Source organism: Phyllobates terribilis, unplaced genomic scaffold (genome assembly GCF_046119375.1).
Source record: "Phyllobates terribilis strain yellow unplaced genomic scaffold, ASM4611937v1 Scaffold_7__3_contigs__length_470593459, whole genome shotgun sequence".
Classification (NCBI taxonomy): domain Eukaryota; kingdom Metazoa; phylum Chordata; class Amphibia; order Anura; family Dendrobatidae; genus Phyllobates; species Phyllobates terribilis.
In genome coordinates this window covers 255,632,904-255,648,272 of record NW_027362767.1, presented here as the reverse complement: position 1 = coordinate 255,648,272, position 15,369 = coordinate 255,632,904, and the positions used below count along the sequence as shown (strand labels likewise).

General features: G+C 52.3%; 1 protein-coding gene across 1 annotated transcript; it reads left to right on the top strand.

Annotated features, from left to right (window-relative positions):
- Positions 1-1,013: 1,013 nt before the first annotated feature.
- On the top strand, positions 1,014-13,787 carry FAM50A (family with sequence similarity 50 member A). The gene is made up of 13 exons (XM_073637804.1): positions 1,014-1,229; positions 4,570-4,654; positions 5,612-5,711; positions 6,017-6,162; positions 6,317-6,393; positions 10,628-10,694; positions 10,776-10,837; positions 11,597-11,673; positions 11,935-11,989; positions 12,367-12,415; positions 12,835-12,905; positions 13,315-13,425; positions 13,624-13,787. The coding sequence occupies exons 1-13, from the start codon at positions 1,119-1,121 to the stop codon at positions 13,630-13,632; spliced, it is 1,020 nt and encodes a 339-aa protein (XP_073493905.1). The 5' UTR covers positions 1,014-1,118; the 3' UTR covers positions 13,633-13,787.
- The last annotated feature ends 1,582 nt before the right edge of the window (positions 13,788-15,369 follow it).

The window sequence follows — 15,369 nt, the reverse complement described above, 5'->3', positions numbered from 1 at the left end:
TTTGGGAAAATGGCAAAATAAAACTATTTTTTTTTATTAAGATGAGAATTTTTGAAGCCACTAAAATAATAAAGAAGACTGCAACTTTGTTATCCCCACAGCTGAAGTGGCCTGGGGAATCGTGCCACCAGCTCAATTTTACAATGAACACAGTAAAAACAAAAAACAATGGCGGAATAGCACAGGGTTCAGTACATTATACGGTAAAGTCAATGGTGTCATTCAAAACTACAACTTGTCCGGCAAAAAATAAACCCTCATATGGCTATGGGGATGAGAAAATATAAAAGGGTTTGGCATAAGGGGAGGAAAAAATGAAAGTTATCTGCTTCCTTAAGGGCTATTCCCACCTTCACAGATGGATATTATAGATAGTGCTGGCAATACCTAACACTTTTGCCATTTACTGCTTATTAGAATTCGCAGCCGTTCTAGAGATATTAACACTTTTCATTTGTTTCCAGCTTGTTGCCTTGGAGACCGACCACCGCTTCTTATAAGCACTGCGCTGAAGGAGATTAGGAGGTCACAGCGCACTATAGTCATCCTGGCTATTTTACAAAACTGTGCAAACAAGATCACTAGAAAAGATCCGGTAAGCTACTGCGATGCTCTGCTGTCTAGCAGTGGTGGTCGGTCTCCAAGGCAACGAGCTGTAAATAAAAATGTTAATAGCTCAAGAACAGCTGCAAATTTTAATAAGCAGTAAATTGCCAAATTGCTTGATCCGACAATATCCACCTGTGAAGATGGGAATAACCCTTTAAGGGTTAAAACAGCGGAGACATTGCACTTCCTGAAACAGGCACCATTTTTGATTACACAGTGGTGTTATACGGATAATAGGTCTGAGTTTAAAACATAAAATGAGTAAGAAGAAGAATAGGTAGTTCTGTAACTGTTGTGGAACTACAAGTCTCATCCTGCCCATGTTGCTCTTCCACAGCAGATTGGTCTTCAACAAGATGGCGCCGGTGACGCAGACACGTGTAGAGCGAGGATTTCCCACTAGTGACCGCGCGGGCTGATGACGTCAGTAGTTTTCAGACGCTCCGGGTTGTTGCAGTAGCTGCTTGTGTCTTCTGGTCAGTAGTGTCGGTGCAGCTCGGTGTCCGGACATGGCGCAGTACAAGGGGGCGGCCAGCGAGGCCGGGAGAGCCATGCAGCTGATGAAGAAGCGGGAAAAGCAGCGGGAGCAACTGGAGCAGATGAAGCTGAAGATAGCGGAGGTAATGGAGACCCGCCGTCCGGTCTATACTGGGGGCTGTGCTCCTGAGCCATCCGGACAGCCATGCTTCCGGGATTTCCATAGTTCACTATCTCTGCTTGCTGCCTGTGAGTGGAAGCGGTGTCATCACATCCAGATGCTGCAAACCTCCTCTATTAGGCTGTGTGCCCACGTAGCGTTTTTCAAGCGTTTTTGATGCGGAATTTCCGCAGCGGAAACGCTTGTAAAACGCTTGGTAACCCGCACCCCATGGTCCCCAATGGGATTCCGCAAGTTCTATGCACATGCTGCGGATTTTTCCGCAGCGTTTAGGCTATGTGCCCACGTTGCATTTATGAAGCAGAAAATTTCTGCTGCATAAATGCAAGTCCTCTCCCGGAAAAACGCATGCGGAATTCCGCACGCGTTTATCGCGCGTTTTTCGCGCGTTTATCACGCGTTTTCCACATGCGGAATTGCCTTGCGTTTTTTATGCATTGGACTATGGCAATTCCGCTTGCGGAAACGCAAAATTAATTGACATGCTGCGGATTTTTGAACGCAGCATAAACGCTGCGGAAAAAACCGCAGCATGTGCATAGAACTTGCGGAATCCCATTGGGGACCATGGGGTGCGGGTTACCAAGCGTTTTACAAGCGTTTCCGCTGCGGAAATTCCGCATCAAAAACGCTTGAAAAACGCTACGTGGGCACACAGCCTTATGCTGCGTTCAAAAATCCGCAGCATGTCAATTAATTTTGCGTTTCCGCAAGCAGAATTGCCATAGTCCAATGCATAAAAAACGCAAGGCAATTCCGCATGTGGAAAACGCGTGATAAACGCGCGATAAACGCGTGCGGAATTCCGCATGCGTTTTTCCGGGAGAGGACTTGCATTTATGCAGCAGAAATTTTCTGCTTCATAAATGCAACGTGGGCACATAGCCTTAGGCTATGTACCCACAATGAAGAAATGCTGCAGATTTTTCCCGCTTCTCCCTGGCAGGAAAAATGCATGCGGATTATACATGCGGATTGTACATGCGGATTGTACATGCGTTTTTCCTGCCAGGGACAAGCGGATGTGAAGCGTTTTTGCATGCATTTCTGCATGCGGGTTAATAAAAGCTTTTCCAAGCGATTTTAGCATCAGGCTGGGTGCCCACGTAGCGTTTTTCAAGCGTTTATGCTGCGGAATTTCCGCAGCATAAACCCTTGTGAAACGCTAGGTAATCCGCTCCCCATGGTCCCCAAGGGTATTCCGCATGTTCTATGCACATGCTGCGGATTATTCCGCAGCGTTTCTGCGGCGCTCAAAAATCCGCAGCATGTCATTTAATTTTGCGGAAGCGCAGCGGAACTCCCGCCATTGACTTGCATAGAAACCGCGACTGTACATTTGTACAAGCGGCTTCTATGCGTCTCAATGTGCGGATGGTACCCAGTTCTGGAGGAGAGAAGACTCTCATCCAGACCTGGGTACCATTGTACCAGTAAAAAAAAGAATAAAATAACAAATAAAGTTTATACTCACCTGTCCGGCGTCTTCTCTCTGAATGCCGGCATCGCTTGAGGACCTGCGGTGACGTCACAGTCATGTGACCGCAGGCCCTTCACCGCTCTGTCTCGCGATATGCCGGCAGCCAGGAAGCAGCGCTGCAGCCACGCCGGGGCCTCGGGGGTGAGTATAGCTTAATTATTTGTTTTAATTTTTACGGTTCACACTGTATAAATCCATGCTGTTTGCATGGATTTATACAGTGTGACCTAGTTGTCAAGCACTTTCCAAGTGATGCTATCGCCTGGAAAGCGCTTGTCAATCTGCATACGGAAACGCATGTGAATCCGCATGTATTCTGCAGGAAAAACGCATGTACAATCTGCATGCACAATCTGCATGTGTTTTTTCTGCCAGGGAGATGCAGAAATGCTGCAGAAATTTTCTGCTTCATTTCTGCATCGTGGGCACATAGCCTCACTTGGAAAGCGCTTGACAGCTTGGTCACACTATATAAATCCATGCAACCCGCATGCATTTATAGTAGTGTGACCAAGTTAGTTAAAAAAGAAAGAAGAATGGTAAAAAAAAATAAAAAATTATCCTTACCTTCCAATGGTCCCCGGTATTTTCTCTGCTGCGTCCGGTCTCTTGCACTGCTCACGGTGGTGTGAAGGATCTGTGGTGACGTCATTGAGTCATGTGACGACGTCATGGCAGGTTCTTCACAACACCGCGACCCATACAGCAGACCAGACGGAACAGAGAAAACACTGGGAGGACATCGGAAGGTAAGTATAATCTTTATTTTTTATTTTAAATTTTTAACAGGTTCTATGGTACCTGGGTCTGGAGGAGCATTGGCATTGACATTGCGGATTGTCATTGGGGACCATGGGGGACTGATTACTAAGCGTTTCCCAAGCGTTTACGCTGCATAAATTCCGCAGCATAAACGCTTGGAAAATGCTTTGTGGGCACACAGCCTAACAACAGTAAAGTCCTGCAAATGACCTGAACACTCTCCTGGGGGGCTTTTCTTGCAGTGTTCAAGATCTCAGTCTTCAGTCAGTGAATGGAAACCTGGGCTACATGGGGGTACGGAGCGCTGTTCATATGGAAGCGCTGCCATGGGTCTGTCACATCATAGATGGGGGGGGGGTGGGTCCACCTGTCACATCATAGATGGGGGGGGGGGGGGTTGGGGTTTCTACCTGTCTCATCACAGACTGATTTATAACGGGAGTCCTGCTGAAAACCTCTGATTGCAGATGTGAATGGAGCCTTCGCCCTGCTCACAGCTGAGAGTTTGGCACAATTGGTTCCATCTCATTTAGATGTAAACCATTGTATCCTCTCCTCAGATATAGCTGTGTGTGTGTGGTGGGGGTTCTGCCTCCTGAATATAAAAAAGATAATGTCATTCATTAACAGCAAGCAGACTGTTTAAAGGGTATATAAATAATAATAAAGGGTATGGATATATTGTAACCACTGTTTAGTAGCTTTGCTTAGTAAAGCTCTGGGGGTCCTGAACACCCCCCAGTCACTCAGAAGAGGAGGTAGGAGTCCTTGCCCTGTGGATGAACCCATAGACTTCCTGTTGGGTCTGTACACAGCTGCCCCTTCCTTTGAGCATCCAATGGGGGTCTCAGGACCTGGACCCACCACTGATTAAAGCTACCAATAAGCGGCTACATCATGTCCAAACTTTTATAAACAAAAGTTTGCACTTTGGTGAATCAGAAAGTTGCAGAAGTTTCCATCACACAGAGGGGCGCAGGATGCAGTACAGCTGAGCTGTGTACATCATGGGGGGACACAGAATAAAACCCTTTAATTTCCATTATTTTTTCATCTGCAGGAGAACGTGGTGAAGGCAAATATTAACAAGAAATTCTCTGCACATTATGATGCTGTGGAGGCCGAGCTGAAGTCCAGCACCGTGGGTGAGTATGGACGGGTACTGCGAGGATCAGTCCTCCCCAGCGGAGAATTACACACCCCGCTGATTTGTTTTCATCTTAAGGCCCCATCACACTAAGCGACGCTACAGCGATCCCGACAACGATACGACCTGTCAGGGATCGTTGCTGCGTTGCTATGTGGTCGCTGGCGAGATGTCAAACAGGCAGATCTTCCCAACGACGCAGCAACGATGCGGTGACCCGTAACGATCTGTATAACGATGCACGCCTATGTGTTTGTGTCTGAGTCGCCAAGGAGGTCGTTGGTAAGGTGTCATACACCGATGCATGCTACCCAGCGGGGCCTCAACGATCAAAGAAATGTCCAGACCATTCCGACACCACCAGCGATCTCACAGCAGGGGCCTGGTCGCTGCTACGTGTCAAACGTAACGAGATCGCTGCTGAGGTCGCTGTTGCGTCACAAAACTTGTGACTCAGCTGCGATCTCGCTTAGTGTGACGGGGGCTTTACTGATGACTATTTTGCCACTTGCTGTCAGTGAATGGAAACCTTGTTTATGGAAATAAGAACATTCTATTCACTGACTGTAAACGGAGATCTGCATTATATGTGTCTGTACATTTCCAGTACATTTTTCTGGAATTTTCTCAGTCGTGTCCCATAATTTCCTATAATTTCTCGGCTGGTGACATCACAGTTTTAAGGGAGATTCCTCTAATCCATTAGTCTCCATCTGCAGGAGAACTACAACTCCAAGCATGCTCTGCGGGCTACGGGTACACAGGCTTGTGACCCCTGCTTCAGTCTGTCATTTCAGGCTCTCTACAAGTTCTGCTTCCAGATCTCTGATTATCCATATTATTTTATAATCCAGTATCTATTATTTCCTGTGGATGCCGGATTAAAGGAATTTTGCACATGAATGGATCAGTCAGGCTCTTAACAAGGCATCTTTTGCATGTTTCTGCCCTACAGGTCTGGTGACCCTCAATGACATGAAAGCTAAACAGGAGGCCCTGGTGAAAGAGCGGGAGAAGCAGCTGGCCAAGAAGGAGCAATTCAAAGATCTGCAGCTGTAAGTAGAAGGGACTGGACCTCAGATAATTCCTGTAATCCGGCATCTGACAATCTGGCACAGAACAACAATATACTGTGATGTAGGAGCCAATGTAAAGGATCGTCTGATAATTCGGCACCTTTCTTGCCCTATTAAGGGAATTTTATATTTCTGATGCTTTTCAGATCAATTTCTAGAGTGATTGCATTATCTGTATAGTGCTGACATAATCCACAGCGCTGTACAGAGATTATAACCTCATCAGTGGAGTGACTGAGCGACCTGGGATCTGTAGACTGATCGTCTCTTCCCTGTCTACATAGGAAGCTGGAGAAACAGAGGGAGCGAGAGAGGAAGAAAGAACAGAAGAGGAAAATCGCCAGCTTGTCATTCAACGTCGATGACGATGAGGAAGACGAGGAGGAGGATGAAGACGACATGGAGGAGGACGACGAGCTCGAAAAAGAAGGTAGAGTCTGAAAATCTGTGCCGCAATACCATAAATATAGATAGTGTCCAATGATCTGGAATATCTGATAATCTGGCATCTATTGGATGTCGCATTAAAGGAGCTTTTATTGTCTTCAGTATTATCACTGTCCTCCTTTTTCCATTCCTTCCAGAGCTGCCCAAGAAGAAGAAGAAGCTGGGAAAGAATCCCGATGTGGACACAAGTTTCCTGCCAGACAGGGATCGAGAGGTGAGGGGGGTCTCCAAACTGTGAGTGGGGTCTCCCCCCTGTGGTGTGAGGGAAGGGGGGGGAGGTCTCCGCCCTGTGTGGTGTGAGGGAAGGGGGGGAGGTCTCCGCCCTGTGTGGTGTGAGGGAAGGGGGGGGAGGTCTCCCCCCTGTGTGGTGAGGGAAGGGGGGGGAGGTCTCCGCCCTGTGTGGTGTGAGGGAAGGGGGGGGAGGTCTCCGCCCTGTGTGGTGTGAGGGAAGGGGGGGGAGGTCTCCGCCCTGTGTTGTGAGGGAAGGGGGGGGGGGTCTCCACCCAGTGTGGTGAGGGAAGGGGGGGGGGGGGTCTCCGCCCTGTGTTGTGAGGGAAGAGGGGAGGTGGGTCTCCGCCCTGTGGTGTGAGGGAAGGTGGGGGGGGGGTCTCCACCCAGTGTGGTGAGGGAAGGTGGGGGGGGGTCTCCACCCAGTGTGGTGAGGGAAGGGGGGGGGGGGGGTCTCCACCCAGTGTGGTGAGGGAAGGGGGGGGGGGGTCTCCGCCCTGTGTTGTGAGGGAAGAGGGGAGGTGGGTCTCCGCCCTGTGGTGTGAGGGGAGGGGGGGGTCTCCCCCCTGTGGTGTGAGGGAAGGTGGGGGGGGGGTCTCCACCCAGTGTGGTGAGGGAAGGTGGGGGGGGGTCTCCACCCAGTGTGGTGAGGGAAGGGGGGGGGGGGGGGGTCTCCACCCAGTGTGGTGAGGGAAGGTGGGGGGGGGGGTCTCCACCCAGTGTGGTGAGGGAAGGTGGGGGGGGGTCTCCACCCAGTGTGGTGAGGGAAGGGGGGGGGGGGGGTCTCCACCCAGTGTGGTGAGGGAAGGGGGGGGGGGGTCTCCGCCCTGTGTTGTGAGGGAAGAGGGGAGGTGGGTCTCCGCCCTGTGGTGTGAGGGGAGGGGGGGGTCTCCCCCCTGTGGTGTGAGGGAAGGTGGGGGGGGGGTCTCCACCCAGTGTGGTGAGGGAAGGTGGGGGGGGGTCTCCACCCAGTGTGGTGAGGGAAGGGGGGGGGGGGGGTCTCCACCCAGTGTGGTGAGGGAAGGGGGGGGGGGGTCTCCACCCAGTGTGGTGAGGGAAAGGGGGGGGGGGGGCTCCACCCAGTGTGGTGAGGGAAGAGGGGAGGGGGGTCTCCACCCAGTGTGGTGAGGGAAGGGGGGGGGTCTCCACCCAGTGTTGTGAGGGAAGAGGGGTCTCCGCCCTGTGTTGTGAGGGAAGAGGGGTCTCCGCCCTGTGTTGTGAGGGAAGAGGGGAGGGGGGTCTCCGCCCTGTGGTGTGAGGGAAGAGGGGTTCCGCCCTGTGTTGTGAGGGAAGAGGGGTTCCGCCCTGTGTTGTGAGGGGAGAGGGGTCTCCGCCCTGTGTTGTGAGGGAAGGGGGGGGAGGTCTCCGCCCTGTGTGGTGTGAGGGAAGGGGGGGGAGGTCTCCGCCCTGTGTGGTGTGAGGGAAGGGGGGGAGGTCTCCGCCCTGTGGTGTGAGGGAAGGGGGGGGAGGTCTCCGCCCTGTGTGGTGTGAGGGAAGGGGGGGGAGGTCTCCCCCCTGTGGTGTGAGGGAAGGGGGGGGGGGTCTCCACCCAGTGTGGTGAGGGAAGGGGGGGGGTCTCCACCCAGTGTGGTGAGGGAAGGGGGGGGGGGGTCTCCGCCCTGTGTTGTGAGGGAAGAGGGGAGGTGGGTCTCCGCCCTGTGGTGTGAGGGGAGGGGGGGGTCTCCCCCCTGTGGTGTGAGGGAAGGTGGGGGGGGGGTCTCCACCCAGTGTGGTGAGGGAAGGTGGGGGGGGGGTCTCCACCCAGTGTGGTGAGGGAAGGGGGGGGGGGGGTCTCCACCCAGTGTGGTGAGGGAAGGGGGGGGGGGGTCTCCGCCCTGTGTTGTGAGGGAAGAGGGGAGGTGGGTCTCCGCCCTGTGGTGTGAGGGGAGGGGGGGTCTCCCCCCTGTGGTGTGAGGGAAGGTGGGGGGGGGGTCTCCACCCAGTGTGGTGAGGGAAGGTGGGGGGGGGTCTCCACCCAGTGTGGTGAGGGAAGGGGGGGGGGGGGTCTCCACCCAGTGTGGTGAGGGAAGGGGGGGGGGGGGTCTCCACCCAGTGTGGTGAGGGAAAGGGGGGGGGGGGCTCCACCCAGTGTGGTGAGGGAAGAGGGGAGGGGGGTCTCCACCCAGTGTGGTGAGGGAAGGGGGGGGGTCTCCACCCAGTGTTGTGAGGGAAGAGGGGTCTCCGCCCTGTGTTGTGAGGGAAGAGGGGTCTCCGCCCTGTGTTGTGAGGGAAGAGGGGTCTCCGCCCTGTGTTGTGAGGGAAGAGGGGAGGGGGGTCTCCGCCCTGTGGTGTGAGGGAAGAGGGGTTCCGCCCTGTGTTGTGAGGGGAGAGGGGTCTCCGCCCTGTGTTGTGAGGGAAGGGGGGGGGGGTCTCCACCCAGTGTGGTGAGGGAAGGGGGGGGGTCTCCACCCAGTGTTGTGAGGGAAGAGGGGTCTCCGCCCTGTGTTGTGAGGGAAGAGGGGTCTCCGCCCTGTGTTGTGAGGGAAGAGGGGAGGGGGGTCTCCGCCCTGTGGTAAGAGGGAAGAGGGGTTCCGCCCTGTGTTGTGAGGGGAGAGGGGTCTCCACCCAGTGTTGTGAGGGAAGAGGGGTCTCCGCCCTGTGTTGTGAGGGGAGAGGGGTCTCCGCCCTGTGTTGTGAGGGGAGAGGGGTCTCCGCCCTGTGTTGTGAGGGAAGAGGGGAGGGGGGTCTCCGCCCTGTGTTGTGAGGGAAGAGGGGAGGGGGGTCTCCGCCCTGTGTTGTGAGGGGAGGGGGGTCTCCGCCCTGTGTTGTGAGGGGAGGGGGGTCTCCGCCCTGTGTTGTGAGGGGAGGGGGGTCTCCGCCCTGTGTTGTGAGGGGAGGGGGGTCTCCGCCCTGTGTTGTGAGGGGAGGGGGGTCTCCGCCCTGTGTTGTGAGGGGAGGGGGGTCTCCGCCCTGTGTTGTGAGGGGAGGGGGGTCTCCGCCCTGTGTTGTGAGGGGAGGGGGGTCTCCGCCCTGTGTTGTGAGGGGAGGGGGGTCTCCGCCCTGTGTTGTGAGGGGAGGGGGGTCTCCGCCCTGTGTTGTGAGGGGAGGGGGGTCTCCGCCCTGTGTTGTGAGGGGAGGGGGGTCTCCGCCCTGTGTTGTGAGGGGAGGGGGGTCTCCGCCCTGTGTTGTGAGGGGAGGGGGGTCTCCGCCCTGTGTTGTGAGGGGAGGGGGGTCTCCGCCCTGTGTTGTGAGGGGAGGGGGGTCTCCGCCCTGTGTTGTGAGGGGAGGGGGGTCTCCGCCCTGTGTTGTGAGGGGAGGGGGGTCTCCGCCCTGTGTTGTGAGGGGAGGGGGGTCTCCGCCCTGTGTTGTGAGGGGAGGGGGGTCTCCGCCCTGTGTTGTGAGGGGAGGGGGGTCTCCGCCCTGTGTTGTGAGGGGAGGGGGGTCTCCGCCCTGTGTTGTGAGGGGAGGGGGGTCTCCGCCCTGTGTTGTGAGGGGAGGGGGGTCTCCGCCCTGTGTTGTGAGGGGAGGGGGGTCTCCGCCCTGTGTTGTGAGGGGAGGGGGGTCTCCGCCCTGTGTTGTGAGGGGAGGGGGGTCTCCGCCCTGTGTTGTGAGGGGAGGGGGGTCTCCGCCCTGTGTTGTGAGGGGAGGGGGGTCTCCGCCCTGTGTTGTGAGGGGAGGGGGGAGGGGGGTCTCTGCCCTGTGTTGTGAGGGAAGAGGGGAGGGGGGTCTCTGCCCTGTGTTGTGAGGGAAGAGGGGAGGGGGGTCTCCGCCCTGTGGTGTGAGGGAAGAGGGAAGAGGGGTTCCGCCCTGTGTTGTGAGGGGAGAGGGGTCTCCGCCCTGTGTTGTGAGGGGAGAGGGGTCTCCGCCCTGTGTTGTGAGGGGAGGGGGGTCTCCGCCCTGTGTTGTGAGGGGAGGGGGGTCTCCGCCCTGTGTTGTGAGGGGAGGGGGGTCTCCGCCCTGTGGTGTGAGGGAAGAGGGGAGGGGGGTCTCCGCCCTGTGGTGTGAGGGAAGAGGGGAGGGGGGGTCTCCGCCCTGTGGTGTGAGGGAAGGGGGGGGGGTCCCCTCCCTGTGTCACCAAGAAAACTGGTGACCTGTTTAAAGCCCCCTATGATCTTGCTGCAGTGATTCTTGACTATGGCAGTAAAAGGGTTAAACTCCCGGGATCGGAGGTTTCTCTGATCCCAGCTGTCATAGCACCTGCTCCAGGGCGGCGCTGAGCCCTTAGTGGGCAGTTAAGGTTCCTCTCGTGATGAGCTCCTCACTCACCTTTCCATCACCAGGAGGAAGAGAACCGACTGCGAGAGGAGCTGAGACAGGAATGGGAGCGCAAGCAGGAGAAGATCAAGAGTGAGTGCGAGCAAAAGGCCCCGTGGGATCTTGTGGTTTTCTTGAACAAAGTAAGCTCAGACTGTTCCCTTCTCCCTACAGGTGAGGAAATCGAGATTACATTCAGCTACTGGGATGGATCTGGACACCGCAGAACAGTGAAGGTAAAAGCTGAACATCCCAGATAATGAGACTGCTTCCGATTTAAAGGGGCTGTCCACTTCTCAATCACTATATTCCCCCTATGAAAAATAATAACAGCTATACTCACTTAAGGTTCGGCACCATTCCAGCGATGTCGGCGCCTCCTCCTGGGTTTGCAATCCCTGGGAGACAGGGCGCCAGCACTAGAATTTAGTACATTTGTTATTATTTTACATGGGGAGGGTATAGGCAATAAGAAGGGGTTATCTGAGTAGTGGACAACCCCTTTAAGAGTGGTTAGGTCTTCGCTTTAGCTGGATTTTCTAATCAGTGGGTGGCTCAGTGAGCTTTAGCTACTTGCTGTGTAGGGAACTGCAGCACAGGTGTGTTCAAGTCAATGGGCCTGGTTACCTGTATAGTTATATGGCTGGGGTGACCATCATAGATTGTTAAATGATAATATATCCCAGCGATATGCCATGACTGTGAGACATGAATAACCGTTGTGGACAGAACAAATCTCTCCTGATTACAACGTGTCAGTGCAGGTAAGACGCACCAGTGTGAAGTCCAGACTGGATACAGGTGTAGTAAGCACAGGTTGTCAGGAGCATTGGGTCTGTACAGGTTTCAGCCAAGAATGTTCCCATTCAATAACAGCAAACAAAGAAGTTTTGAATGATAAGAAACCGGAACATAAAAGTGCATGATGAGGTGGCAGACATGATCACTGTGGCCGTGTGAAGCCTTAGTAACTTTTATGCACTCTTTTATTTCAGATGAAGAAAGGAAATACCATGCAGCAGTTTCTGCAGAAAGCCCTGGAGATTCTGCGGAAGGACTTCAGCGAGCTCAGGTGAGAGTCAACAGGTTACTGGCTGCTGTTTATGGATCCCAGCATTGTTTCTGTGGAGGTGCAGACTTGGGCTTGTATGACTGGACCAGTGCTCTTCAGCCTGAGACTCTCCAGCTGTTGAAAAACTACAACTCCCAACATTTGTCACCAGACTGTGGTTCTCAGGACATGCTGGACATTGTAGTCTTACAACAGCTGGAGACCTAGTGATCGGAGGCTAATGCCGGAGATCATTAGTAACACTCGGCTCTTACCTTACAGGTCGGCAGGAGTGGAGCAGCTCATGTACATTAAAGAAGACCTGATAATCCCACACGTGAGTGCATTCAGTATGAACGCTCCTGGTGCATCGCTCTGCACTTATACGCCGGATATTGTGACCTCTGCACTGACTGTTATAGTGTCCACAGCGGGAGAGTGGTTATTGCTTCACTTCCCATCAGTGCAGGAGGAAAATATCGGTTTGCTCCTTACATCCAATGTCCATCAGCCTGTGTGCACACTGAGACTTTTTGCTGAGTTTTTGAGGCGGATTTGGACAGTTTCAGCTCCAAAAACTCCATGCGCACCTAGCTTTGCAGTCCTACCCTTATGTACATTATATATTAACCATTTGCTTCTCACAGACATTCGCAGAGCTGCCTGCACCATCTTCATACTCCAGCTCACTGCTCTCCTTTCTTTATCCTCCAGCATCACAGCTTTTATGATTTTATTGTGACCAAGGCAAGAGGGAAAAGTGGTAAGTAACGAGTTATACTCTGTATTACTATCCCCGACCACCACCGATGACTGTGCCCAGCGCAGCAGCACGCATGTCACAGGCAGAGCGCTGGCCATAACCTTACATTTACTACAGGGAGATCATGGCACGCTGTTATGATTGAGGGGGTCCTATTACTTGGGAATACCCCTTTATATGACAAGAAGGCAGTACATGATCCATAAAAGCTCACAGAGAAAATAATGGAGCAGACACGTATGTGCCGCATTTACTTGCTGATTCTATAACTATGACTTGTGCATACAGGCGAATATTGAGCAGATTAGATTGCAGCAAGCTGATTGGCTGCTATGTCCAACTTTTTCTTGGTTTTCCATCTTAAGTGTTACTCACATCGTCCTTATGTCCACATGTAATGTGTTTCCACTCCTTCCCAGGGCCCCTGTTTAACTTCGATGTGCACGAAGATGTCCGCCTGCTGAGTGACGCCACCGTGGAAAAGGACGAGGTCAGCACTGCTGTACTGGGGAGGATGCGCCATCACTTTATAACGGGGGGTCGGGTTAGATCTCTGAGAACGGAGGGACCTGAGCTCTGGTTAGATTTGTGGCCCCGTCACGGTTTATACCTGCAATGCAGAGACCAGCGCACCCACTTTAGCAGGGAAAATGCAGATGTCCTCATTCACTTGATTCATTATTGTTGCCCTTTTAGTTTTGGAATTTGTGGTGGCATATCCAAGCAAAGGGCCATCAGCTTATAAGGTGGGAATACTCGTTTAATCAGGGGTACAATGATGAGGAAGCCCCATTGCTTCTGTAAGTCTCCAAGCAGTGCCAAAGGGTCCCGACCTCTTTACGGAGCCCTGTATTTCAGGAATCGCTCACAGGATCTGCTTTCTTGCTTTCTCTCCCCAGTCTCACGCTGGGAAGGTCGTCCTCCGCAGCTGGTATGAGAAAAACAAGCACATCTTCCCAGCAAGCAGATGGGAGCCGTACGATCCGGAGAAGAAGTGGGACAAGTACACAGTAAGTACCAAGCGCCCCATTTACATCTAGAGACCTACCGGGCAGCTGCTCATGATCCCATGATGTTTCTGTTCACTGACAGCGAGCAGAGGCTTAGATACAATCTAGCACACCTCTGTATGTTGGGGGCTTCTGGAACAAGGTCTCATATTGTGGATGTGTTTGACTCTAACGTTCTTCTCTTTTACCCCCGCGCAGATCCGGTGATGGCTCCTGGGGAAGATCTCTCCACATCTGAGAAGCGCCTGATTGGACAGAAGTGTTACTTTATGTTCTTATGTCATCATGTATATATTGTTGTAATTACTGTGCTGTTTTTTATGTATGTACAGGGCCCAGAATAAATACATCGCTGTGTCCTCCCCCTGCGTCCTGTGTGTTCTCTGCTTCCTCACAGTCTGCACAGAGCTCGCTGATTTGTATTTTGGGAAATGTAACTTTCCACCAGGAAAATTGTGTCCAACTGCCTCCATACACTATACAAGGCCCATTAATGTATGTACAGTGACTGCACCAGCAGAATAGTGAGTGCAGCTCTGGAGTATAATACAGGATATAACTCAGGATCAGTACAGGATAAGTAATGTAATGTATGTACAAAGTGACTGTACCAGCAGAATAGTGAGTGCAGCTCTGGAGTATAATACAGGAGGTAACTCAGGATCAGTAATGTAATGTATGTACACAGTGACTGCACCAGCAGAATAGTGAGTGCAGCTCTGGAGTATAATACAGGATATAACTCAGGATCAGTACAGGATAAGTAATGTAATGTCTGTACACAGTGAGTGCAGCTCTGGAGTAAAATATAAGAATGTCATCTTTATTGACCCAGCTTTTAAAATACTGCATGCTAGCAAATATATTTTGGCTGTTAGATCAAATTAATACAATACCCAAGTACCTTAGGCTGATTTACTCCCTATGGGGATTAGTTCATTGACTCACTCCCCCTTCCCCCATGTGTACCTCTAGGAAAAACAGCTGCTTCTCCCAGTAATAGCACCACACTTGTGTATTGGTTATTTATGGTATTACAGCTCAGCTCCATGAACAGGTCAAAGAATACTGGATGCTCCATATAAACATGAGATACTTTGGATTAGGGCTCATTTAGACATCGGTGTTTGAATGACAAAACCAGGAGAGGAACATGCAGAGAAGAACTATAATGGAAAGACAGTTCTGTGTTTTGTAGACACTTCTGGTTTTGGCATAAAATACTGATGAACAATCACTGACGTCTGAGTGAGCTCTTATCTGCAGAAAGCTGCTTTTCCTTGGAAGGACTTGGTGGCACATTGCTATTCTTGGTCCCTCTGAGGACTCTTATAGACACAGGACTATGGCAGTAGCTGTATGTAAGTCACGGGCAGGAGGGAGGGAGGTCGGTGACTATGACAGATCACACAGGCTGTCGGGGGGCTGCGCTTGGTGATAGTATGGGTTGTCTTTTAGCTTATGTAATAGGCCACTATTCTCCACATGGTGTATTGTAGACTACACTATATTCTGTACAGCAGGATCCTGTAGTTGACATATGTATATATTAGAAATAGGACCAAAAATGGCCTGGCAGTGAGACTGAAGGGTTCATGTTTTTGTGACGCCTATGAGCAGTGACGTAACGTGAAGCTCATGGGCCTCAAAACAAACCTCTCCAGCGGGGGCCTCTTCCATGAGTTTGCTGTTACTTTCCATCCAACCAGCTAAATCCTTTCATTCACCTTCTCTGTACCAGATAAACATGGGAATCTGCGTCTAGTTCCCCCTATTTCTTCTTTAATCTGTTCCAGTAGCTACTGGGTAGAAAAAAAAGTTTCTTGAAAATGTTGAATATAACATTAAATGCCCAAATAGATGAAGGCCAAAGTGACAATTAGGAGAAATTTAAAAAAATAAATAAGCATTGCAGTACTTGATGTGAGCAGCAGAGGGCGGGAG

Coding starts and splice junctions, on each gene's coding strand:
- FAM50A (XM_073637804.1), top strand. CDS start 1,119: ATGGCGCAGTACAAGGGGGCGGCCAGCGAGGCCGGGAGAGCCATGCAG. Junction 10,695..10,775: donor CAAGCAGGAGAAGATCAAGA/GTGAGTGCGAGC, acceptor TTCTCCCTACAG/GTGAGGAAATCGAGATTACA. Junction 11,990..12,366: donor AAGACCTGATAATCCCACAC/GTGAGTGCATTC, acceptor TTTATCCTCCAG/CATCACAGCTTTTATGATTT.